This window comes from Brassica rapa, chromosome A01, assembly GCF_000309985.2.
Source record: "Brassica rapa cultivar Chiifu-401-42 chromosome A01, CAAS_Brap_v3.01, whole genome shotgun sequence".
In the NCBI taxonomy this organism is placed as follows: Eukaryota; Viridiplantae; Streptophyta; class Magnoliopsida; order Brassicales; family Brassicaceae; genus Brassica; species Brassica rapa.
In genome coordinates this window covers 27,612,329-27,636,439 of record NC_024795.2, presented here as the reverse complement: position 1 = coordinate 27,636,439, position 24,111 = coordinate 27,612,329, and the positions used below count along the sequence as shown (strand labels likewise).

General features: G+C 34.4%; 4 protein-coding genes across 5 annotated transcripts; 1 reads left to right on the top strand and 3 right to left on the bottom strand.

Moving 5' to 3' along the window:
• The first annotated feature begins 3,127 nt into the window (after positions 1 to 3,127).
• On the top strand, positions 3,128 to 5,603 carry LOC103848900. Its single transcript, XM_009125726.3, has 2 exons — positions 3,128 to 3,866; positions 4,443 to 5,603. Exons 1-2 carry the CDS (start codon positions 3,788 to 3,790, stop codon positions 5,459 to 5,461), a joined length of 1,098 nt encoding a protein of 365 aa, XP_009123974.1. The 5' UTR covers positions 3,128 to 3,787; the 3' UTR covers positions 5,462 to 5,603.
• A 454-nt stretch (positions 5,604 to 6,057) lies between these two features.
• LOC103848885 (protein DETOXIFICATION 43) lies at positions 6,058 to 14,653 on the bottom strand. Its single transcript, XM_009125717.3, has 14 exons — positions 14,467 to 14,653; positions 11,143 to 13,507; positions 9,589 to 9,715; positions 9,137 to 9,507; positions 8,509 to 8,675; positions 8,284 to 8,419; positions 8,107 to 8,203; positions 7,700 to 7,800; positions 7,407 to 7,570; positions 7,241 to 7,312; positions 6,981 to 7,097; positions 6,603 to 6,698; positions 6,369 to 6,490; positions 6,058 to 6,276 (listed from the first exon to the last, which is right to left on the bottom strand). The coding sequence occupies exons 3-14, from the start codon at positions 9,669 to 9,671 to the stop codon at positions 6,216 to 6,218; spliced, it is 1,587 nt and encodes a 528-aa protein (XP_009123965.1). The 5' UTR covers positions 9,672 to 9,715; positions 11,143 to 13,507; positions 14,467 to 14,653; the 3' UTR covers positions 6,058 to 6,215.
• A 2,239-nt stretch (positions 14,654 to 16,892) lies between these two features.
• On the bottom strand, positions 16,893 to 19,409 carry LOC103848871 (E3 ubiquitin-protein ligase makorin). 2 transcript variants are annotated; one of them, XM_009125696.3, is made up of 8 exons: positions 19,088 to 19,409; positions 18,556 to 18,628; positions 17,824 to 18,476; positions 17,664 to 17,733; positions 17,492 to 17,580; positions 17,355 to 17,413; positions 17,207 to 17,279; positions 16,893 to 17,117 (listed from the first exon to the last, which is right to left on the bottom strand). In XM_009125696.3, the coding sequence occupies exons 1-6, from the start codon at positions 19,096 to 19,098 to the stop codon at positions 17,380 to 17,382; spliced, it is 930 nt and encodes a 309-aa protein (XP_009123944.1). In that variant the 5' UTR covers positions 19,099 to 19,409; the 3' UTR covers positions 16,893 to 17,117; positions 17,207 to 17,279; positions 17,355 to 17,379. The 2 variants fall into 2 exon arrangements, with proteins under 2 accessions (XP_009123944.1, XP_033147240.1); XM_033291349.1 differs by having other exon boundaries at positions 17,207 to 17,272.
• A 130-nt stretch (positions 19,410 to 19,539) lies between these two features.
• Positions 19,540 to 22,738, bottom strand: LOC103848861 (phosphoinositide phospholipase C 2). The gene is made up of 9 exons (XM_009125687.3): positions 22,314 to 22,738; positions 21,561 to 21,757; positions 21,352 to 21,487; positions 21,042 to 21,278; positions 20,736 to 20,959; positions 20,538 to 20,655; positions 20,300 to 20,452; positions 20,149 to 20,235; positions 19,540 to 20,082 (listed from the first exon to the last, which is right to left on the bottom strand). The coding sequence occupies exons 1-9, from the start codon at positions 22,611 to 22,613 to the stop codon at positions 19,789 to 19,791; spliced, it is 1,746 nt and encodes a 581-aa protein (XP_009123935.1). The 5' UTR covers positions 22,614 to 22,738; the 3' UTR covers positions 19,540 to 19,788.
• Positions 22,739 to 24,111: the final 1,373 nt, after the last annotated feature.

Below are 24,111 nucleotides of genomic sequence, written 5' to 3'. Positions count from 1 at the left end.
TTCGAACCAGGCTTTTAGCCTCCTTTCTGTTGGGCTTGTTTATTGAGAGAGAGAGTAGTTTCGTGGTTCTCTGCTTCATCTCTGTTCTAACTTCTAAAAGAACATATCTCTTAACTGAAATTATTATCTACAGTTTTTAGTTTTTATAAGATTTTAACTAAAAAAAATTAAGAATCATCTCTTAAATAAGAGATACAAGAATCATCGTAAAAAAAAAAAAAAATTTGCTAAAAAATGTAAAAAAAAATCAAATCATGAATTAAAAACCTCGATTAAGACAAGTAATCATGTTCTAAGTACATGTGTGTTTTTGCTTTCAAAGTTGAATGGCTAGAGTTTAGCTAAGTTTGATTGTCGGTTCGTTATTTAGCTCAGTAAAATGTATTGATCTAGTTTCTTGGATGCACATGCGTACTACGTTAAGGAGCCGTCTCAAAATGCTACTTCCACGAATCAATGCGACAGATCATTATCTGCTTAATATACAAGTTATTTTGTATGGAACTATTGGTGTTTCGAGTTGTATTCTGAAAAATCATGCCTCAACCTGTCAACCAACACTTCTCTTGCATAACACATTAACACTTAGGACAGAAGTGTTTTTTGGATCTACTAATTTGAGCCTTCTAATACTAAAGTTTGGGACTTTTTAAGAAACAAAGCATCTTCGAACTACTACTTTATTTTCTTTGATTGGAAATAGGCGAATCAAATATCTATTTTTAAGTTTTTGTCACAAAAATAGTTTTCAATAAGGAAAATGACTAAAATAGTACTTTTTATTTGAAAATTTTAATTTTAATTTTTTTTAATCTGAAATTATATCCTCAAAATTACATCAATTAAATTTAAACCATAAATCTAGATTAGTTAACCTTTATGGTATGAATGTATTTTTACTCTTTAATAAAATTTATTTTAGTCATTTTTTATTGATAATTATTTTTATGACAAAAACTTAAAAAGAACTATCCTATAAAATTTCTCTTCAAAATTTACTAAAATAATATTTTATATAACCTACTATCATCTGTTTTTTTTAATTGTTTTAGGTTTATATTCCCAAGCAAAGCACATGCATGCATAATAATAATATCTAGTTGTTGTTTTTCACTAAATTATAGAACTGTATCTATTGAGTGATTGCCTTTAGTATTCGTAAAACTGTATGGTTATTAAAGAAAGAAAAGATTAAACCATTTCGAATCCAATAACTGCATCATGAAGCAAACAAAGGCCGCACATGGATATGAGGAAATGCATAGATAGATAGAGTGGATATCAGATCATATCATCAGCAACAGATGAAGAATGGGGGAGGGACCCCACTCAAACTTAATTTGGTGACGTATATCACATGCGTTCGCTGACTATTAACATAACCTATTGCACATGCACTCTGATTTTCTTGCCCCTTATGTATGGAATTGGGATATCTATTCTATTAAAACACCTGTTTGACCCATTGATAAAAGTTGGATCCAACAACTATTTTTAACGATACATACCTTTTTAATGTGATAACTACTCTGCCTTTTTAATTTTCAAAACTAACTACCACATCATTTTCTTTTTTGAAAATAACCACCACTCCTTAATAGTAGGGAACCTCTATTTATATGCAACTTCTGCTTTTACAAGTTGTTTTCTATTTGATCGGGACCATTTAAAATATATTTAATATTCTAACCCATATCATTATGCCATTAATGAAAAAAAACAAAGAAAAAGATAGAAAAGATGAAAAGACGATGTGAGTAGATCGAACCCAGGCTATGTAAACATGTGCGTGCTGTGTTCCACTAGGCCACCGAATTTGTTTGCAAATTATTGATTATTATTTATTAAGTCTGTCAATTAATCATGCTATTAATAATTAATTAAGTATGTTTAAAGAGGAAGGTATAGCCTATATTACTCTATTCAAATTATAGACTACATGTAGGGGCAAGAGTTCGGGTTCGATTCCAACTATTCAGATACTGGTCTTTAGATGAGGGATTAAAACCTATTTGGATATTTATAAATTTTAGTTCGGATTCGGTTTGGATCATTACGGGTTTTCAAATGCGGGTATTCATTTCAACTATGTAAAAATATTAAAATCCAAATATACCATATTTATTCTATTAAAACGGTAGTATGACCCATTAATAAAAGTAGTTTTCTATAGCCCACGCCATTTTTTAATACAACTAATGCCATATCATTTTATTAAACAAAAAGTACCCAGCAAAAAATATTTCAAACGATGAAGATACCCAATACGATGTCATCTAAAGAAGAATAAAATATATTTATTTTTATTTTAGCATTTTATTAGAAAGAAAATTAAATGTCATAAATTATACTAATAAACAATATCCTTAGAATTTTATTAAGTTTACATCAAACATGCAAAAATTTGTGATAACAAATTTTTGCAGGTTATTTTAAAAAGCACTAGATTCTAGCGGGTATATTTTTTGTTTTAGTTTTTTTATGGCAGTTAATTTTTAAATTTGTGTTTTTTTTTGTAATCATATTATGTTTAACATTAATTTAACTACCAAAAAATATATTAAATTAAATTAATATTAAATATAATATGATTTAAAAAAAATACAATTATAAAATTTAAATTTTTCAAAAAAGATAGACCAAAAATATTTTTACATAATTTAAAGGGCGGGTATATTTGTATTTCAATATTTTTACATTATTTTAATGAGTATCCGTATTTAAACTGAACCCGTAATTATCCAAACTGAATCCGAACTAAAATTTATAAATATCCAAATAAGTTTTAATCTCTCATCTAAAGACCAATATCTGAATAGTCGGAATCGAACCCGAATTCTTACTCTATAATATGATCAGAGATAAAACATAAATATGATTACAAAAAAATACATATATGATACAAGAAAAGACACAAGTACATATGAAACTTGATTTATTTAATATATTTACAAAAATAATCTATTATGTTAAATTCATATCATACAAAAATATAATTATACAAACACACAAACATATAAATTATATTAGACAAATATTTTTAAAACAAAACATATACCCGCCCTCTCGAGGGCGGGTCAATATCTAGTATTCATTTAAAACGCCAATTATTCTTGGAACCAGCCAGAACCAGAAAATTGCCAACACCTTCTCTCTCCCGCTCCATAATTACCGTTGCATCTGCCGCAAATCCCGTTACGAATATTCAAAAACCCATGTACAATTCTTATACGATCTTTCCAAACAATAATACTTTGATCTCATTCACATTTTGTAAACATAAGTAAGACAAGTTTTAGTATTAGGTAAAGTTCATACTAAAGTGCATGCGTTCGTTACTGTTATAGCTCTGTCATCGACTTGGAGTTATTTGATTTGACCCGCCTTAAAACATACTAGCAATGATCTTTAGTATTGTTAAGAAAGGAAACCTATGTTAACTCATTTTTTTCTAAGCCTACGTATCTAGTAGTAACACTTAACATGTGGGGCGTGTGAAAAGTTGTGAAGCAGGGACAAGTGCCGATACGAAATAAGAGAGCATGACTTAAGGAGAAAGTCGGTTTCAGTTCAGCAAGACAGGCAGACAAAATACATCAGTGGGGTCCAGTTCCGTTACCTCTTTCTACGTGCTTTCCTCTGTCTCTCTCTTCCACGACTCGCTTTTTTCTTGTATAAAGTCGCAGCATCTCGAGATCGTCTTCTTCTCACAATCTCAACTTCGACCCTCTCTCTCCTCCTCTTCTCCTGAAGCTCCTCACCCACTTTTATCCGAGTAAAAGAGAAAATGGATGTGCCTAAAGCCATTGTTCTACCTCTCTTACTAGTCTTATGTGGTGCTGCTCTTGGAGCTTCTGCTTATGAAGGTAAGTTACTCACTCTCTCTGTCTCTGGATTTGGATTTGGAACATAGGTCTACTCTGTTCAGTACCGGTGTTGAGCATAGGCGGGTGATGTATTTGCTTATATATATAGATCCCAAAATATTTAACTGAGAAAAAAATTATATATATATATATATATATATATATTCCAAAATTTGTAAAAAACACAAATTTTATATAAATTTTTTTCCCTTTTTACACCAAAAAGAAAACTTTCTCCGTTTGTTTCCAAAAGTAGGATTTTTAAAATTTATTTTTTTATTGCAAAATGATAAATTTTCTAGAAAACATTAGTTCACAATATTTGAATTAGTCTGTTAGTTGTTGATAGTTATTGAACTATGTATAGCAAAGTAAACAATAAATTTAATTGTAAATATTTATTATATTTTTAATATGGGTGGATATAGTAGAAATTTTTTAGTTGGAATGGAGGGAGTATTAAATTGTCTATAGCCTCAACACTCACTCTCTTCTTACTCTAAATCAAGATTTGATGTTTTTAAAGTATAAGATTACATGTGTCATCTGCGATCTCTTTTCTGTTTATGTCTTCAGGATACCTTCGTAATGGAAACTTCGAGGAGTCACCAAAGAAAACCGACATGAAAAAGACAGTCCTAATCGGCAAAACCGCCTTACCCGAATGGGAAACCACCGGTTTCGTCGAGTACATCTCCGGTGGACCTCAACCGGGAGGCATGTTCTTCCCCGTTGCTCACGGTGTCCACGCCGTGAGGCTCGGAAACGAAGCAACGATCTCCCAGAAGCTAAAAGTAAAGCCAGGCTCTCTCTACTCACTCACCTTCGGCGCATCAAGAACTTGCGCACAAGAAGAAGTGCTTAGAGTCTCTGTCCCTCCTCAGACCGGTGACTTACCTCTTCAGACACTCTACAACAGCTTCGGAGGTGATGTCTACGCGTGGGCTTTCGTCCCCAAGACTTCTGAAGTTACTGTGACTTTCCATAACCCTGGAGTTCAAGAAGATCCTGCTTGTGGTCCTTTGTTGGACGCTGTGGCCATTAAAGAGCTTGTTCAGCCAACGTACACCGAAGGTAACTTGGTGAAGAACGGAGGGTTCGAAGAAGGTCCTCACCGTCTAGTGAACTCAACGCAAGGAGTGCTTCTCCCACCTAAACAAGAAGATGTCACATCTCCTTTACCTGGATGGATCATAGAGTCTCTCAAGGCAGTGAAGTTCATAGACTCCAAGAACTTCAATGTTCCCTTTGGACAAGCTGCGATAGAGCTTGTGGCAGGGAAAGAAAGTGCTATTGCGCAAGTCATTAGGACCTCACCAGGTCAAACCTATAGCCTCTCCTTTGTTGTTGGAGATGCTAAAAACGACTGTCATGGTTCCATGATGGTTGAAGCTTTTGCGGCTAGAGATACACTGAAAGTGACACACACTTCAGTTGGTGGAGGTCATGTTAAGACAGCGAGTCTCAAGTTCAAGGCGCTTGAGGCAAGAACTAGAATTACTTTCTTCAGTGGCTTTTACCATACCAAGAAGAACGATATTGGATCTCTTTGTGGACCTGTCATTGATCAGATTGTGGTTTCTCATGTCGCTTAGATTGTAAGCTTTATGACCACTGCATCCTGTATTCTTACTGTTGGACTTGGTTCTTTGCTTTGTAACTCTTGCTCCTTATGGCTTTAAGTTATAGCCTTCAAGTTTATTACTGATATATATTGTGATATGAGAAGTTTTTAGTAAGGGTAAAAAGACAATAATCAAGAACTTAAAAAAGCTAGAGCTTAAGCTTACTAGTTATTTTGAAATAATTATAAGTGCTACCAAACCTGTGAGCTACTGAATAAAGTGAAGATTTAAACTAAAATGAAAATTTGAAATCCCCCCCCCCCCCCCAAAATTTAAAACTGAAGTAGTTGTTCAAAACTTTGGAAAACACTTACAGTCAAACTTCCTTTTATGTTAAAGAAGATTTAAAACTTATAATTGGTTAGACTGAGTTTTCAAATTTGATATTGCTCATATATAACTTTTTCAGATTTTATATAGTTTTATACTTTTATATATACTAGTGTTAGTAAATTTAAAGAAATAACAAATTCAACAACTTTGAAGCACCTAGACTGACAAAACTTTTCAATAAAGAAAATGTCTAGCCAGCCAGGGCTCCTTGTGCAGTTATGCGAATATGCAGAAAGAGAGATAACGTTTCATCCAATTATTTATCTGCAGCTGTGAAGATAACAATACAGATAACTGGTTTTCAAACAAAATGTAAAAACTCAAGAAACAAAAACCAAAAATTAAGAAAGACAGACAAGGATGCAACGCTCTTATAATTATTAACTAAGTCCTAGGAAGATGAAGGGGATCGTCCACGCAAGAATTTCCACGGTCCGGTTCCTGTTGCTATCCTGCATAATTTAATTCAACACGAGTCATGTGTCGTCTACTATAATGGGGCTGGATAAAATATACTAATGGCATTAAAGGCCTAATAAAATACCTGGCAATTCCAGTAACGGTTCGGAGACCCATATAGATCGTAAGGGCTATCCATATTCCTAGAAAACCATAGAACTTTGCCATGTATATTATTGCTGCAATTGTTATGGCCGCAACTCCTACCTGATTTATCAATTAATCATCGAAAAAGAGAGTCAAATTTTAAGAAAACATGCGAACAAGAAGTAATCATTCTGAAAACATATTAAGTAATGAATGAAAATAGTGTATGTACCATGGAGTATGCAGTGTAAGCAAAATCTGATGCTCCAAAATTGACTCCGTCCAGCACAAAAGCGATTGAGTTTATTGGCTGTGTTGCTGCTACAAACTGATGTCCCCCACACATATAATGTATAACGTCTTATTAGTCATTATTACTACTTATATCATCGTTAATTAAGAAAAACATTTATTTTTTTCTGAATTAAACCGGTAGGCCATCTGATTTCTGTTTTTGCTTCTTCTAGAAGAAATTTAAAATAGAAGAGAACTTTTTTTCCAATGTGTTCTTCTAGTCTCTGTTTCCCCTCTAATCAATACATTTTCACAACTAAAATATGATATATTTTCTATAGTATTTATTAGTATTGCTTAATGGTATTATTAGTACCGGTATTCCAATGGCTATGAGGTGAATAACGGCAGCATCCTTGGAGAATACTCCAGCACCAAAGTATAGACCCAATCCAACAAAAACAGACAGTCCAAGTCCTAACACAAAACCCATCTGCATGTCCACAATTCATATGTTATAGTTACCAAAAATAATAATATTTGAGAAAAACATGTGGTCCTTTTTACCAAAAAAAAAAAAAACATGTGGTCCTAGGGATTAGCACCGTTTCAGGAAAGAGGATATCGAGACATAACCTGTAGAACACGCGATGTAGCAGCAGTCACTTTGTTGTAGTCTTTCTCCGCAAAGGAACAAGCCAGAATGGCCTGCAAGAAATTAAAATGGAGTGATAAGCAACTTGATCAAACCAAATTATATATTAAATGCAAACGTGACAAATTAAATGATAATAGATTTTACTTGACCGGCAACGGCAAGACCATCGGCGAGGAGAGAAGTAGTTAACCAGACTTGTAAGCATATTTGAAAAGCAGCCATGGGTGTTGTTCCCAGACGAGCCATCACTGCTGCTGCTAATGTCTGACAAAACGTTACAGCTACGGTCCTCGCCAGCAATAATCCCCCTTTCATTTGTGTGTGCACAATATTACATCTTGTTAGAATGATGTTCTCACAATAATTTATAATTTTTTTTACAAAAATAAACTTTGATTATTGTGAGAATTTACTAAATAATGAATATGTGTTCCTACCACTTTTAAGGAATTTTCCGAACTGTAATTCTCCGAAGTTTGGTGGCATCAAATTAACTTTACTCGCGAGGCGGATGAACAATATTAGAGTCATGAAGTACCTTCACACGAAAGAAACTTTTAGTTTTTATATCTTTTTGTTCTTTTATTTTGTCTAAAGTCTAGAGTAACTCCCAAAAATATAAATGCGACTAGTGGGAGTCGATTCAATCAAGTTTTGGGGTTTACTAGTTTTAATTTCACTCTTTTTTTAATATTTAATATTATAAATCAAATCCGATAACCGGGATCAAGTTTCGGTTACAAGTCTGACTCGAACAAAAGCACCCAAATCAAAAAATTTCTAATCTAGCTTCGGTTAATTTCACATTTTACGTGTGTGAAAAAAGTTTTGAACGATATCTTACTGAGAAATGACATGAGCAATGGCCGCACCGCTGACGCCAAGGTGCAGCACAAAGATGAAAATTGGGTCGAGAATGATATTGATAACATCTGCCACAACTGTTTCATGCATCACGATGATAAGTATTACACTCATGCTTTCTAATATGTTATAATAATATGATAAAAATGTAACTTACCAGTAGCATATAGAGGAGTTTTGGTGTCCTTGAAGCCACGAAAAATGCCTTGCATTGAAAGTGATAAAAGCAATGCAGGAGAACCTAATGATCGTATGGTCAAGTACTTGTGCGCTGGTGATAACACTGCTGAATTCTGATCTCATCGATAGTCAACTCAAATTAGTCAAACATTTTGTCTATCCAATTTTATGTGCATGTCTATTTATTTTTATAATCTTATACCGGTTTCACTCCCATGACGCCTAGAAGCACCTTCGAGCTGAAAATCAAGGCAATGGCTTGCACAAGGCCTAGGATTAACCCTATGATCATGGCCGTTGATGCCGATTTGATATTCTTCTTTCCTTTCTTTTTTGCTTTGTTTCCGCTGCTTGGCTTTGTATCCGAAGCTAGTCACACAATAACGGAAAAAATTAGACCGTGACAAAAAAAAAACGGAAAAAATTAGAAACTTCATATTTTCCTGAGAACTGTCATATATTACTATATATCCACACAAAATTAAAGTCTCCTAAAATAAATTATATAGCACTATTTTCTATGAAGATAAATAGGATTCAAATTTTGAATTTATTGAGGAACCTTGCATTTAACTTTCATTTGATGAATATGTAGATATTGTGCTATATGATAATGCTAATGGGAAAATAGATTGTTAACTTTTTTTTAAACATTTTTTATTTTTTCAAAAGTGTTTTAAAGAAGTGTAAATAAACCAAAAGAAAAAAAAAAGTGTGAACCAAAAGGTGTAAACATAAAGGTCAAGCACAAACCGAAATATACGCTAACAAAAAATCTACACCCTTATAATTTTAGAAATGGTATAATTTGGCCATATTGGAGAATTTACCTGGCGTTTGCTGCGGCTGGCTCGTGTTGTTACTTGCCGGCGACGCAACACCTTTTTCCAAGGAATCTTGAACAGCTGAAGTATTTGCATGAGTAATGGCTTTGTTTGCTTCGTCTTCTTTCATCTTCTCCATCGTGTCTTCCTCAGCGACAAAGGAAGTTGTGACGCTCACAACTGGGAATATCGTGATTCTAGAAGCTTGATTGAATATCGCAATGGATACTCCAAGCGCTGCTAGCTCAACCGCTCCTAAACGTCCAATATAAGCGGTGTCGATCAGAGACGCTATTGGATCAGCAGCAAAAGCAAGAGCCGCCGGAAACGCCATGCTTAGTATCTCTCGCCCAATGGCATCCATACTGAATACATGTCTGCCATTATAGATATAAATAAACGTTATAGCTCATTCCCTTTTAATATTAATCTTCACCAGTTCATATCAACAAACTTACTTTAAATCTTTGAAGATAACAAGAAATGGGAACGGCTTGATCACACTGTTTGGAACCGAAGTAAGATCACCAGCTTCCGTCATCGATCCTCTCCAAAGAAACGGTCACTGTGTTTAATTTGTCGTGTCTGAAAATATCATAAGTGTTTCGAAGAATCGAATAAGCAATGCGAACGTTTATACTAGTGACTTTGTACAAATGTATCTATTTATAGACACGTAATGAGCATGCATGTATTTAGTATTTAATTTGAAAAAGTGTTTTGATTTCTTTCTGTAGCAAAAGCTTCGTTGGAAAAGTCTCCTTCCCTAACTATATAGAGACACCAAATATTATTTTTATTCAAGGGAAAAATGTACAAAATCAACATCGTATTTAATAATTCTTATAGAAATTTTCGGACTGCCCTTCTTGATAAATCTTTCTATATTTATTATATGAAAATATGGTCCTCATGAAATATAACAAAAAGCATGGCACTGATCATGCTTTTTGTGAAAGGATATAATCACTTTTCATTGAAAGATTTCTTGCTTGTATTTATCATAGTAGGATAGAGTCTTGACTTCTCCCTTATCATCATTTAGTTTTGATGTATTTCACTAAAAGTGAACTAAATTTCACTAGTTGCCAAAATTATTGCTTTATCATTAAATAGCAATTAATAATCTGAGATTTTCCTTTTTTTCTCGACGGTTAGAAAAAATTGTAAGTGTTTTTGTGTTTGTTAAAACAGTTTTTAATACTATTAGTTTTTTTTTGACGTCTTTTAATACTATTAGTTAAAGGAAATGCGATAGTCAAAGAAAATATAAAAGATGGCAACACAGACCAACACAGGTGATTTGTATATAGTGCGTGTCGTGTATGTAATTGTTCCGTAAGATATGACCATCTTTCCCTAAGCATCCACGTCTATTTCGTTACCAACAATACCACTTCACTCGTTCATTGTTTTCTTCCAAATTGAAACATATGGTAATATAATTATTAATTATGATTAATTAAATTATGATTTTAATTAATTCATGAAGTAATTGGCTATTCGATTGTGAAATATGCGTCAATAATCAACTGTATGCATACATATTAATAGAAAAACAATAAATGAATAAGTTTTGTTTACTTATATACGCTTCTGCATTAAGTGTTAACACCATGCATTAACAAGTACTAAAGAAGAAGAAGAGTATATTAACGTCTAACATTGGGCATCGTGGTCATATGATTTACTAAATGATTTGAAGATGTCAACTAGGTTATACTAAAAAATCTTTATACAAAATAAAAAGGAGAAAGTAGATATTGACAACCAACCGATTTTCTACCAGATGTACGAATTTATAAAATTAGCACATATTGTATATATAGTATATATTCTTTCTCAGAATCATAATCAACCATAACAAGACACATGAAAATGAGCTTATTATGTTGAAAAGTATACAATATTGGGATAGATAACATATATGCTATACTAAGAATCAATTAAAGAACTTAACTAGATATATGGAGGAAAAATATATTTACCCCAGTTACAAAAAAAATCTTTACCTGTATGAGTCAACGCTTGTTTAAGTAATCACGTGGATGAGTAGTGACACAGGTAAGTGTTTGGGAGAGTTTAAAGGGAACAATTACTAGGCGTGTGCCAGAAGTAGTACTTGGCTACAATTTAATAAGTGTATGCCAACACTTGGCTCCAATTTATACACAAATTCCATTCATATTCCCTTTCTCATTTTCGTCCATTTGTTCTCCACACTATGGTTTATTTATAAAGTAATGCAATCCTACTTTTTTTTTACTTTATGTATATTATTTTTTGTTAAAAGTTGGGTGATATATTACTACTTAATTTTGCAGCTTTTCAAGGCGTGTGTATAGCACATACCACATCAATATCCACAATTTCTTACAAGATACAAATTCATATAATAATAAGTTCGTAAATATATGCATGTAAATTTTCGGAATTGCTAATATTTGCACCGTTCTGACTACACGGGATATGATACAGTACAAGCCTAACCAATATTTTTGCTTAAGTTTCGTCTCTTGTCCCCAATACCATTAAGATAAAGTTAAACCGATGCCATGATATTCAAATCATGTTCCCATACTGATTTAGTTCTAAGCGTCTTTGCTTTTAACCGTACCTTCAAATAATTAGCTGACAATTCATCGATTAATAGGTATGAATACGAAATATTCGATTTGAGTATGAAACCAAAACCATTTAGTGAACAGAAAACGTATGAGAGACGTGACGTAGTCGCTGAAGTCACAATCAACGAAACATTTTATGCAACAAGAGTGGGCTACGTAGGATTCCCAATTAAAATGCAACAAATGATCACTTAGTTTAACATTCATTTCTCTTTTCTTTCGCATTTGTTACTTAATACAGTTGTATATATATTTGGATTGTTATGCGCCCTCACCTTACCTAATATTTTTTCCAACACGATAACCATTGAAGTATATAAAGTTGATACCTCACGTTCCTTATCATCTACTATAAGCTGCCCTATGTTTAACAATTATTATACTATATGAATGGGTGTTGATAATGTGATTCATATCTCAAACTATTGGCAGATGAAATGTAAAAATGATTCGTTGATGGAATTGTTAGATTTTTTCTGATTTTATTTATGAAAATTTAGATATGTAGTGCGCACTCTAAATTCAAAAGATAAAATTATTTGACAACACACAATACTTTCTATAAAGAGTACAAGAAAAAGTACGAATGTACCGTGGCCTAAATATTTCATAGGAACACACTTAACGTCTCTCGGAAATTATTCAACCACAAAGACATCAACACTCCAGAATGACAGCATTATGTCTAGTCGCACAACGGCACGGGTAACTATTTTTTATATTGTATGATTGCTTTATTAGATGTATTGTTGGATTTGGAGACCAGAGCCAATGAGGTGGGAAGACATTTGTGCACCTATGTCCCCAAGTGAGTCTATCGTTTGTATATAATTTGATTAATTGGGAACTATGGAACTAGTGATATTTGTAAAGTTTTTTTCGGTGTAGACATTGACATATATGAAATATCAATTCAAATTAATGATGTAAATGAGAAGCAAATTTTCTCATTTATTTTTCGTGGCATAAAATCAAAAGAGAAATTACTATTATTCTGAAGGAAAGCTTTTTTACTTTCCATCTCACACATGTACCTCGGACTCAGAATACAAGGACGTATAGTGCACGAAGCCAGTCGTCTAATATGGACACAGGGTCACTTGTTTGGTTAACATAGTCTTAATCGAGTCTATTTATGTTGATGACAAAAAAATTACTATTTTTCACATATATATAAAATGATGGACGTAAACTGGGAATATCAAATTAAAAGAAAAATCAGGATATAAATCTGTAGAAAATATAGAGATGTAAAGCCCTTTCTCAAAAAAAAGAAATATATATATATAGAGATGTATATATAAAATTATCTAATAACTAGTAGTTTTCATTTGGTTTACAATTTTTTTAGTTTTGTTTTGGTTATGTGTGCATCATCCGGATTTTACTAGATGAAGATATGTAATTCATCACAAAACAGTTACACACATGAAAAAAATCATTGTAAGATAATCATGGCGTCTCATTTGCATGATTCAAATACTTTCATATGCTTCCAGGGAGAAGAATCTCTGATTAGTTAAGATACCCCTACATTTTTCTTTTACTACTGTAGCTTGTTTGTGTTTCTTGTTGTAAGAACGAAACAATAAACACTCGACATTCTGATGGTACCTAGGGTTTATAATACTCCAGACAACTCGAAAGTCGGAGATTAGGTTCATTCGTAGTATTAGAGGAAATCCAGCTCTAGATTGAAGCATATCCTCCATCTGTCTTCCTGCCCCGTACATCGCCTGGTTCTTTATCCCTATTTTTAGCCGAAATGTTGTTGACTCATGGCTTGATGCATATAGTTCCCCAGTTGAAGAAATCATGTGTATGAGTTTATATAACTAAAGTTGATATTGATTTTATACATTTTTAGGTTTTATATATAGAAAGTTTTACTTGTGCCTTTGCAAAGTTGAGGGGGCCAAAGAATAATTTGATAGATGGAGGATGAATGTGAAGGCGAAAAACATAGGACTTGTTATCCACTATGACCTTGGTAGAATAATTGCAAGTGAGGAACACAGTCGACACTCCATGTGAATCCACACCTTCTTCTAACAAAAACTGATTAAATTTTCCAATCTGTGAAAATTACGTACATTTTAGGTAGAGTATACATATAAAGCTCTATTTTCGTAAGAATCTATGATAAACTATAGGTCATTATTTATCTTTTTAGTTTTGTTTTTAATAGATTTTGGAGAGATCTAGAACCGAAACTCACACTAATCATCGGATCCTAATTACGGAGACTCATGGATTCTTGCCATATGAAACATTCACAATGACCAACAAGGAACAATGATATCGCAGTACAAAAACTAGTCCTCAAATTATATAATTGATCATTTCAACCATTGGACCACCATTAGTTGCTTATTTTGTAGTTATTTTTTCTCAAAGAGTAGAAATGGTGTAACTATATGAATTTGGTAACCGGATTAATCCAAACTAATACTTAAGGTCACTATCATACTTAAGGTCACTAGGTAATTAGTAGAGTATGCATATTACTCGAATAGATATGTCTGGACGAGTAGGCTGAGTAGCAATGTAAAAGACGAGCAATGCCACTCCAGAGCTAAACAAAAACCTCCACATTATTTGTAGAACGATCCACCAACCCGAATTGAGGCTCCGCAATGGCATCAACCTCTTCTCATTATCATCCTCATACACACAATTGTTTTCAAGTATTTCAAGAAATCTGAGTACCTCGGGGATTCATTGATGCGGACTAAGACCAATTGCACTGAGTCAGATTGATATGGGGACTGGAATTCGGATTCTGCGTCGTGGAAAAGGGACGAAGAGCTTTGGACAAAGTAGTTTGAGTAATGTTCCTCTCTTCTCTCTATTAATGACATGTTTTCCTGATGTTTTTTTGTTGGTTTTGTGAGTGTGTGATGACAGAAAATTACATGATCGATTGGTTCATATATAGTTCCAAGAGAGATACATATGAACCATATGATTGATGTTTCTCTTTGAATTAATGTTTCATTGATGTGGAGTCGATTTAGCATCAATTATGGCGTTGTGGTTGAGAAAACTATAATTACACAAGTAATGATTTGGGTTTGTTGTTTTTGTAATCCAAGATCCTTCATGCTTAACTTTAAACAGGTGATAACTACTAAACCAATCATTTTAACTGGGAAACTATGTAGTATTTAGTTTTTTTTTTTGGAATACTTCAACATTATATGTACGTAATTACACAAAACAAAATATTGTATTTTTTATATACGTTACCGAATTTCCTTTTATAGTTAGTTTTGTGTTAGTTTTCATTTTGATGGCCAACATATAACTGACTAATTTTATAAACAATTTTCCTGAACTCATAAAAGCCTTTATCTCCAAACCAAACCCGAATGATATCAAACCGGACTTGGATTCATTTCAATAGAAAGCTCACCTCAAGTCCAAACCATAACCCATACATTTGTGATAGACATTTTTCTTTTCTTCAGAATGATGAGACACTATAGATTTTCGTCATCCATGCGAACCAGAATTGAGCCAGCTCTGAAGTAGAGCATCCATATGAGCTTTAAATTGTACATGTTTCACTCCAAGACACAATATTTCGAATGCCCAAACCTCCCTCAGATTTTGGAAAACAGATATCCACCCACCCTACCCGTGCGCCAGTATGAATCCAAATTGTTCCGTGCCACAAAAAAGGAAACTATCATGCAAAAATTACATGAAAGAGCTTCTAAAAGAAGAGAAAAAGTTCACCTTCCATCATGTAATAAACTAGGTTTATTTTCATTCTTTCATATAGCAACAATTCAACTACATAGAACAAGGTTCTGACAGAACCAGCAAATGTTTTGATGAGAAACTGTTGGAATCAATATTTCTAAAAATCTGTTAATTATTGGATTAGACTTGAGTGTCTACTCAAGTTTTACTTTGTGAACAAGAATGTCTGGTTAATAATCCATACGTTCTCACGTCTCCATGCTTTACGACTATTATGCTCTGCTCCTATACGTTTTCATTTTGGGCATGCTTTCAGGAGGACTGGAAAAGGATATTAGCTTAAGTGTGGAACATCTTAGGGATGGACTGACCTGCATTGTCTAGGTCAAGGTTTACTGATCCAGAGTTTGAAAGGTCAAACAAATGTATTAGTCATACCACATGCCTCTCACGTGCTTTTAATAGTCATCCTTTAGTAAAACCTTCTAGTTGAATCCAAGTGTCTCCAACGCCTTCTTTCTACATGTATTTAGTCATACCACATGCATGATTTGGCTTGTTCTTGTCTGTGATTCTAGTAATGCCCGGAGTGCTCATCATCATTTGGACTTGTGGAGCCTTTTCGAAGAAGTCAACACAGAGAGAGATTTAGAATATGTAGAGACTGTAGGAAGAAAGTAAAGATGGAGAGGATGATATGATTTGTGGGGGTTGAAAAGTGTTTGTTGGGATTGAGAAGAGAGAGTCTCTCTAATAGAGAGAAGACATGAGGGATGTGAAGAAGAAGCAAAGAGGTGGGACTCTTTTCTTTGTTATAAATAATAAAAATAAGCATGTCCTTGTTAAAAACATGATGATAGACTTGTGAGTGAAGAAAAATACATTGAAAAAGGCTGGTTGGAGTCAAAGACAAGAACAAGACCAACCTCTCTCTCTCTCACGCCCACACCACACACGTGTGTTTGAAGTATCAAACATACAAAATAAATATATGAGTTGTAAGTTTACGAGAATATGTTTTGATTATTTTCATAGTATATAACTTTTTGTTCTAAGCGATAAGTAATAACCATTTTTCGCAATCTAGAAGGTAACATTGTATTTTCCGACCAGCATTTTCTAGAAGAGAACAAAAACTTTCAGAACAGCATTTTTGAAAATAATGTGCATCCAGTAAACGTTTGTAAACAAAAAAAAAACATTGCTTACTCAGCTGATAAAGGTAGATACTAGATAGTATGAAGTGTTGATGCGAGTGCAGATCATTCTCCATCTTAATGCTAAAACTCTACCCCAAAAGATATATGTTTCTTTTATTTCCTAAATGTTTATGTTCTTATTTTTCTGTCTCAAACCTCAATAGAGGAAAACACTATCTTTTCTTACTTTTTTTTGTCTATATACCATAACAATTAAGGCTGTCCTGCTGAAAATAAACTCAGAATCTGAACATCTCTTTAAAACAAATCTTTTTTTTGCATGTGTTGGTTTTGAAAGGCTTTATTTACATTATTTGTTGGGTAATGCCTTGTTCAAACAATCTTATTCTATTTACAACATTTTCACTATCTAAATATTATTTACAAATGAGTTTTCTTCTGTTGTCCTAATATCTTTTGAACTAGTATCCCCCTCTGAGCATGTCTTCATATCTAGAATCAAAATACATAGCTTGAATCAGCCACTCACAGAAGATAATAAACTAGTAAAAGATAAACAGAGAAAGAAATTGCTTATTCACCTAATTTCAAAGGATTGTCAACGGGAATCAAATGAGTTTAAAAGATAAAGATGTTGTCATCAGCACCTGTGTTCTGTGTTTTAGAAAGAATGTTCATCAAAATAAGAGACCAACAAGCTGATGATTACAAAGGGTGTTAGAAACTTACATTAGATTATTAAGGAAAGGATATTTCAAATATGCACACGACCAAGGAACTCAGATAGCCTGAAAACACAGACCAAACATAGTATGAAGTTAAAATCATATTTGGTGAGATAAGATGAAGCAAAAAAGAAACATTACCTGATACTGTCTGCTATTAAAGTTTCTCCTTCTTGTGAACCAAGATTCCGAACAACAACTTCATCCAAGTGACCATCAGAATATGCATGCTACATACCAAAAACCAAAATCAATTTTGACTATAAATCATTTCTCTAACGCTAATAAAGAATGTACAACAATCATTTTATACCTTATAGAAACAACTTCCACCAAAAGGGCAGTTCCCATTTCCAAAGTTAAAGTGTTTACAGTTAATTGACCTTCAAGATTAGAACATAACACAATGTTATTATATCTACTAGGCCACATATCAAATGGGACTAATGTGAAAACATCAAAGCTATCTATACCTGAGTTTCGCCTTGTATATGTCAATGATCTCCTTCTTCTCATCAGGAGTAGAGTACCAGACAACACTCGGGACAACGAAGTAAGACAGCTTGCGACATATAGGACACGCTCTCAACGTGCTGTTCACATCCATACCCGAAACAGGAGCACTGCTACGCCAGTTACGAATGCACTGTATACAAAAAGGATGATGGCACTCTGTCAACAGCCCAAACTTCCTTTCCCCTGGAGTGGCTTTGGACAAGACACGGTCCAAGCACACGCTGCACTCGATCTCTTGGCTCTTCTTCAAAGCCTCGATGTGCTTCTGCTTCTTCTGACATTCTTTGGTGTGCTCTTCTCGCTCTTCTGGTCTGAAAGGGTGGAGACACTTTTTGCCGCAGGTGCTGCAGATGTCTCCGTGCATGTGGGGGCATTGGCTGCCACGTGGGCAGTCGCCGGCTGCTGCGAAGGAGCAGATTGGGTATTCTCTTGGGTGGATGTAACAAACGTCGTTGTTGTTGTTGTTGTTGTTGTTGTTGTCATCTCCTTTTTGTGGTGGTGGAGGAACATTGGAAGGAGATAAAGATTGTGGCTGAGAGGTGGTTCTGACGTGTTCGTTTCTACATCTACTTCCGTATAAGCATATTCCTTTTTGGTAGAATGTGCAAACCTGATACCAACGTTAAAGAAGAATCAGCCGAGAATCAAAAGGGCATTAGAGGAAGATTATTGAATAGAGATCAGATTACATTAGAGTCATGGGAATATTCACAATGTTCTCCTTTCAAGCATGAGCCATGGATAAAGAACTTGCAGAGTATCCTGTTAACAAACAAAGAAAAGATCATTGAATCATCATCAAGAAACCAAGAAGCTCCAATGATCAATCAAAAGAGTCAAACTTTGTTCTCCAGAAACCAAGAAGCTCAAGTAATCAATCAGAAAGAGTCAAACTTTGTCATCAAGAAACCAAGAAGCTTCAATAATCAATCAAAAGAGTCAAACTTTGTCCTCCAGGATCAAGTAATCAATCAAAAGAGTCAAACTTTGTCATCAAGAAACCAAGAAGCTCCACTAATCAATCAAAAGAGTCAAACTTTATCCTCCAGAAACCATAGCAGCTCAAGTAATCAATCAAAAGATAACTTTGTTCTCCAGAAAGGAACCAAGAAGCTCAAGTTATCAATCAAAAGAGTCAATCTTTTTTCTCAACAGGGGATTGAAAGACTTAACATAGGTTGATGAACAGAGCCCTTGAGAGATGAAGAAGTTTAGATTTACCTGTCGGACATGTGGGGATTGTGCGAGGAAGAAGGGATTCAAAGAAAGAAAGGTGAGGGAAAGAGAAAGAATCACAATCAAAGGTGAAAGCTTTTTATATTTGGAGAATTTTCAGAGATTTTTTTCTACGGTTTTTCAATTTTTGAGGGAAGTTTTTATTTAGATCTCTTCATTTTCGTCTTTACTAAATTATCCATTTTTCTATTGGTGAAAAAAAACACAAAAAAAAAATTTCTAAATTGCATAAAATAAATAATAGATTCAGATATTCTCTCCATTTCCAGAAGTTAATTTTTGTAAAGAAAATTTTGTTTCACAAAAATAAATTTTATATATTTCTAATATATTTTGTATACTTATAAGAAATATTAATTAGATGTCAAGAAAATATTAATTAAAAATCTTTGAATTAACTAAATATCATTGGTTGATAGTTATTTAAAAACATGTAGTAAAAAAATTAATTATAAATAATTATTGTATTCTAGAAAATAGTGTTCAACAAAACAAACTATATGTATGCTTACAATACAACACAGGAGACAAGACCATCTCTCTCTTGCCTTTTACTCTACACTTATATTACAACACGTAACAAATAAAGCAAACATTCACTCTCACAGTGTTAACACACACACACACACACACACACCAAATCCTTGCAACCAAATTCTCACACACACCAAAACATTCTCAGTTTGTCACACAAACTCACACCTCACCAGAAGCTTGACAGATTTGTACTTCTCCCCTTTGCGGCTATGCAAAGGAAACGATCTTATCCCTTCTTGCAGCTCCCAAACAGGTAAACATGTCTGTCCTCCAAAATCATCCTTCTCCGACATGTCATACTCATGCACTTCTAGTCTCAGTAGAGCCAGCTCTGGGACCGTCAGTGGGAACTCAAACACTTCATCCCAAGATGGCACCCAGTTATCCTCCAGCGTCTTTGTCTTCTTCATCACTGTATCCGCTGGAACTCCAGCTATCCCCACCTGAAAGTAAAAAAAAATCTAAGAGACCAAGAAGAGTTTTCTACTGTTAAGGGGAATGAATTTTACCCTTGTGTAGAAGTCAGGAGGTGAGTACTGATCGAAGTGTGTGTGGCGGAAATCGAAGTACCAGCCTTCTCCCATGTATATGGTTACCTAATGATGAGACAAATGAATGAGTTCACTGAAAAGACCAAACAGAGACTTAGATATCTCTCACCCTTAGTGTTGTTTTTACAGGTAGAGTGGCTTTTGGGTCAAAGATGTCACTATCTGAGCCACCTTTTAAGAGAATATCTGGTTTCTTGATGTATCCACATCCGCCATTAGCTCTAAACATTCCTTGCATTAGCCACAGTGATCTTCCATATCCCTACACATGGGAAAATGATTCATAAATAGACTTAGCTGAAGAATAAGGTTGATGTCAATAATGAAACATAGCAAAAAGAGGGAACCTGCATGTTGAAAGCCACCATTTGAGCACCGTGGCTCCACCCAACCAACGGGTTGTAGTTTGATGAAGTCACTCTAGTTCCTTTTGGGTAAATCCTCAGCAGATTCTGCTGCGTAAACCTGAATCACACACACCATGATTCATACATTGGAAAATGATAAACCAAAGTTATATATAGGACCATGATCTATAGTATTACCTCACAATCTGTTTAGCATATTTTTCTGCTGCCTTTTCTAGTTGTTCCTCGCTCAAGCTAAGGCGTCTTACCTTATCAGGATCTACCTTCAAGCACGCAGTAATACCACCTTTTGGTTTCCCAGCATGGATTGCAATCAAATGTTTATATTGCGGTGGTGCATTCTTCTTGAACTTCTCTACATCATCATCTTCATCATTATCCTCCTCATCATCTAAGTCATCCTGCAACAAGATAGAAAATCAACACCTTTTGTGTATGGACACCAACATGACTAAATGAAGATTGACTTGTCTCTACACAAACCTTGTCACCACTTTTGTTCCTCTCAATAAAACTTGGAACTTCTCTCCCCCAAACTTCTTCATCACCCAAGGCTTTACCTTTCTGCACCACATCCTCATCCTTTCCTTCCTTGTATTCTTTTGGTGGCTTTGTTGAGATGATGATCCGTCTTTTTAATGAGTTTGGTGATGGGAACTCCTTCAAAGATTCTCCCACAGGAGGAGTAAACAAGATCTCTCCAAATATCTCGGTAACCATCTAGAAATACAACAAGAACAACACATCAGAAGAGAAAAAAATCTCAAAAGAACTGCAATAAACGAGGCTCTACCTCAGCAACTTTGGACTGAAGTTCAGGAGTGAGATGATCCTCAAGAGTGACAACAACAGGGTAGTCAGATACTTCGAATGCATGTGTTTTGATAGCTCTTAGACACTTGATTAACTCCACAGGTGAAGTGAGAGTCCTGTTAAGAGTAGTTCAGCATTCAAGTAAAAAACCACAAGCACTTGTTCAATCAAAAGTTAGTAATTTTTTACCTTCCGTGAAGAACATCAATATCGTTTTTGTTGGAGTTAGGCCATATATCCAACTCAATCACCCTGACACCTTTCTTCAATGCATCTATTATAGGCACCTCACTGCAGTCACTGCTCAGCTGGTTACCGGTTAAATATGAATTGTGACCGGTGAATATGAAATAATGTGATATAGGAGCATCCATGTCTTGATGCACCTGAACACCATGCAATTAATTCATTAGAATCAATTGAAAAAATGAAATAATTTAGCCACAATAACATGTATGAACCTGGACTTGTCAATTAATTAAATACATGTCCACTTGCCTAAAAATTACATAGCTCCTGCTACTCTCTGTAAATTATTTTTCTTCTTCATTTCATTATAGCTAGCTCTAGTCATATAAAAAAAAGGAATTAACTTGCTTCAAACATTAATATTCATAAAGCCACAATAATTAAATACATGTGCACTTGCTTAAAAATTACATAGTTCCTTTTACTTTCTGTAATTATTTTTCTTCTTTTCACAATAGCTAGCTCTAGCATATAAAAAGAAGTTAACTTGCTTCAAACACATGAATCCAGACTATGTAAAAATAACATTAATATTCATTAAGCCACAATAGCATATACGAAAGTAAATAATTAAATCCTAGTGTCATGGATGTTGAATCAGTCTTTACAAAACAGTAAGCAACACTTGCCTAATAAAAGCACACATAGCTTCACCAAAAAAAAAAGACAGAACACAAAGAGAGAGAATCATACCTCATGAAGAGCAAGTGGAGGGTTACTGTCACCAAAAAGATACTTGAAGAAAGCATCGAGGTGGAGACCGTTCCTATGAAGAAGCGAAGACGCGGCGTTGATGATTGACTGCGCATCCTCTTTAGTGGCTTTATCTTGCTTCTGAACATCGATCAGAAACCTCTGGAGATGATCCACGGTCATGACGCCATTCTCCGAGTATTTCTCGAAAAGGGTCTTGACATCACGCGGCGCCTCCGATGCGGTGTACCGGAACCTCCGGTTAAAGCAGAAACACACTCTGTACGTTTGCTTCGACATGAGGGGGAAGAGGAAAAGATGGATCCTTTGGAGACGAAGACGATGAAAGCAAGTCAAAATAATCTTGTTCAGTTGTGATATTTAATGAAATGTACTCTCCATGTAATCAATTTCTCGAACAGATCTTCAATCTTCTCGTGTCGGAATGTCTTATGTCGGCATGGCTACGAAAGGATTTGGGCTTTATTGGGCCTGTGAATCATTACAGCTCATAAAATTGAGTTTTTTTTTTGGGTTTTGTTACATGTAATCTTTATTGGGCCTATGAATAAGTTAGGCCCATTACACGAGTTCTAGGGTTTTGTTGCATTTAAAGGAGTAAGCTGAGCGAGACGAACAGAATCTCCGCCGCTACTTCTCATTTTCTGAAATCTAAAACACTATCAGAGGAAGGAAAGGGTTACAACTTTTGTCGAAACCAGCATGAGAGCTAAGGTTTGTAATGATTTTTTTTTATGTTAATTGTGATTAATAGAAGTAGTGGTTAGTATGTTTAATGTTTATCTCTGTTTGGGTTTGAATCAGTGGAAGAAGAAGCGTATGAGGAGGTTGAAGAGGAAGAGACGAAAGATGAGACAGCGATCTAAGTAGTTTCGAGGAACCTGCTTTGTCTTTCTCCCTTTTGAAACCAAACATTTGTGAGAGTTTTTGTTGGTTTTGCTATCTGAATTTGAATGTTTTTTGTTGGAACAAATGGATGCTATGTTTTCTATCAGTATCAGGATTATGTTATTACATGAAAGAATCCACGTGGGTTCTCGATTTATCATCCTTTATTTTATACAATCTGCTTATAACTGTGGCTCAGTGATGATCTTATGGATAGTGTCTGCGTAGGATTGGTTTTATATTCTTTTGAGTTGTTAGGTCATTGAGGCGTTGAACCTTTGATATTATGAACATGAACATGGATCTGTTAGAATATTGTCATGTGGGTTTAAATTATAGGAACGAAGGAATGGTTATTATGTGTACGGAATGAAATAATTTGTGTAGGTTGATTAACTTTTTCACTTTCGTGAGGAATTGTAATTTCAAGATGTTTAGAAGGCTATTTTCTCGTTAGATAGTGTTTAACCATTCTATAAGTTTGTACGAGATGACTATTTCCTCTTAGGTAGTGTTTAGCCATTTGATATGTTCGTGTGAGATAACACGCTTTCTATATCTTTATCATTCTGCTTCTGTTTATGGCAAATGTCAAACGAAGTTTTATATAGCGGAACTATGTTAGTGATTATGTTACGCAATGGATTTGTGCAATTTGTCGGAGAAATGATAATTTGCATTGGTCTACTGCCGGTGTGAATTATCGAACAACTTTAAGTTAGGAATCGATGAATGTTGTAAAGAACATAATTTGCATTTGCAACCGTACACTATTACGGATGTAAACAAATGTAAGAACCTAGCGATTCGTCCTAATATTAAATGCTTATCAAAGCCAAAGTCTTAAAACAGTTACATACATTAGTCGAAAATGGCTATAAAATCAAAA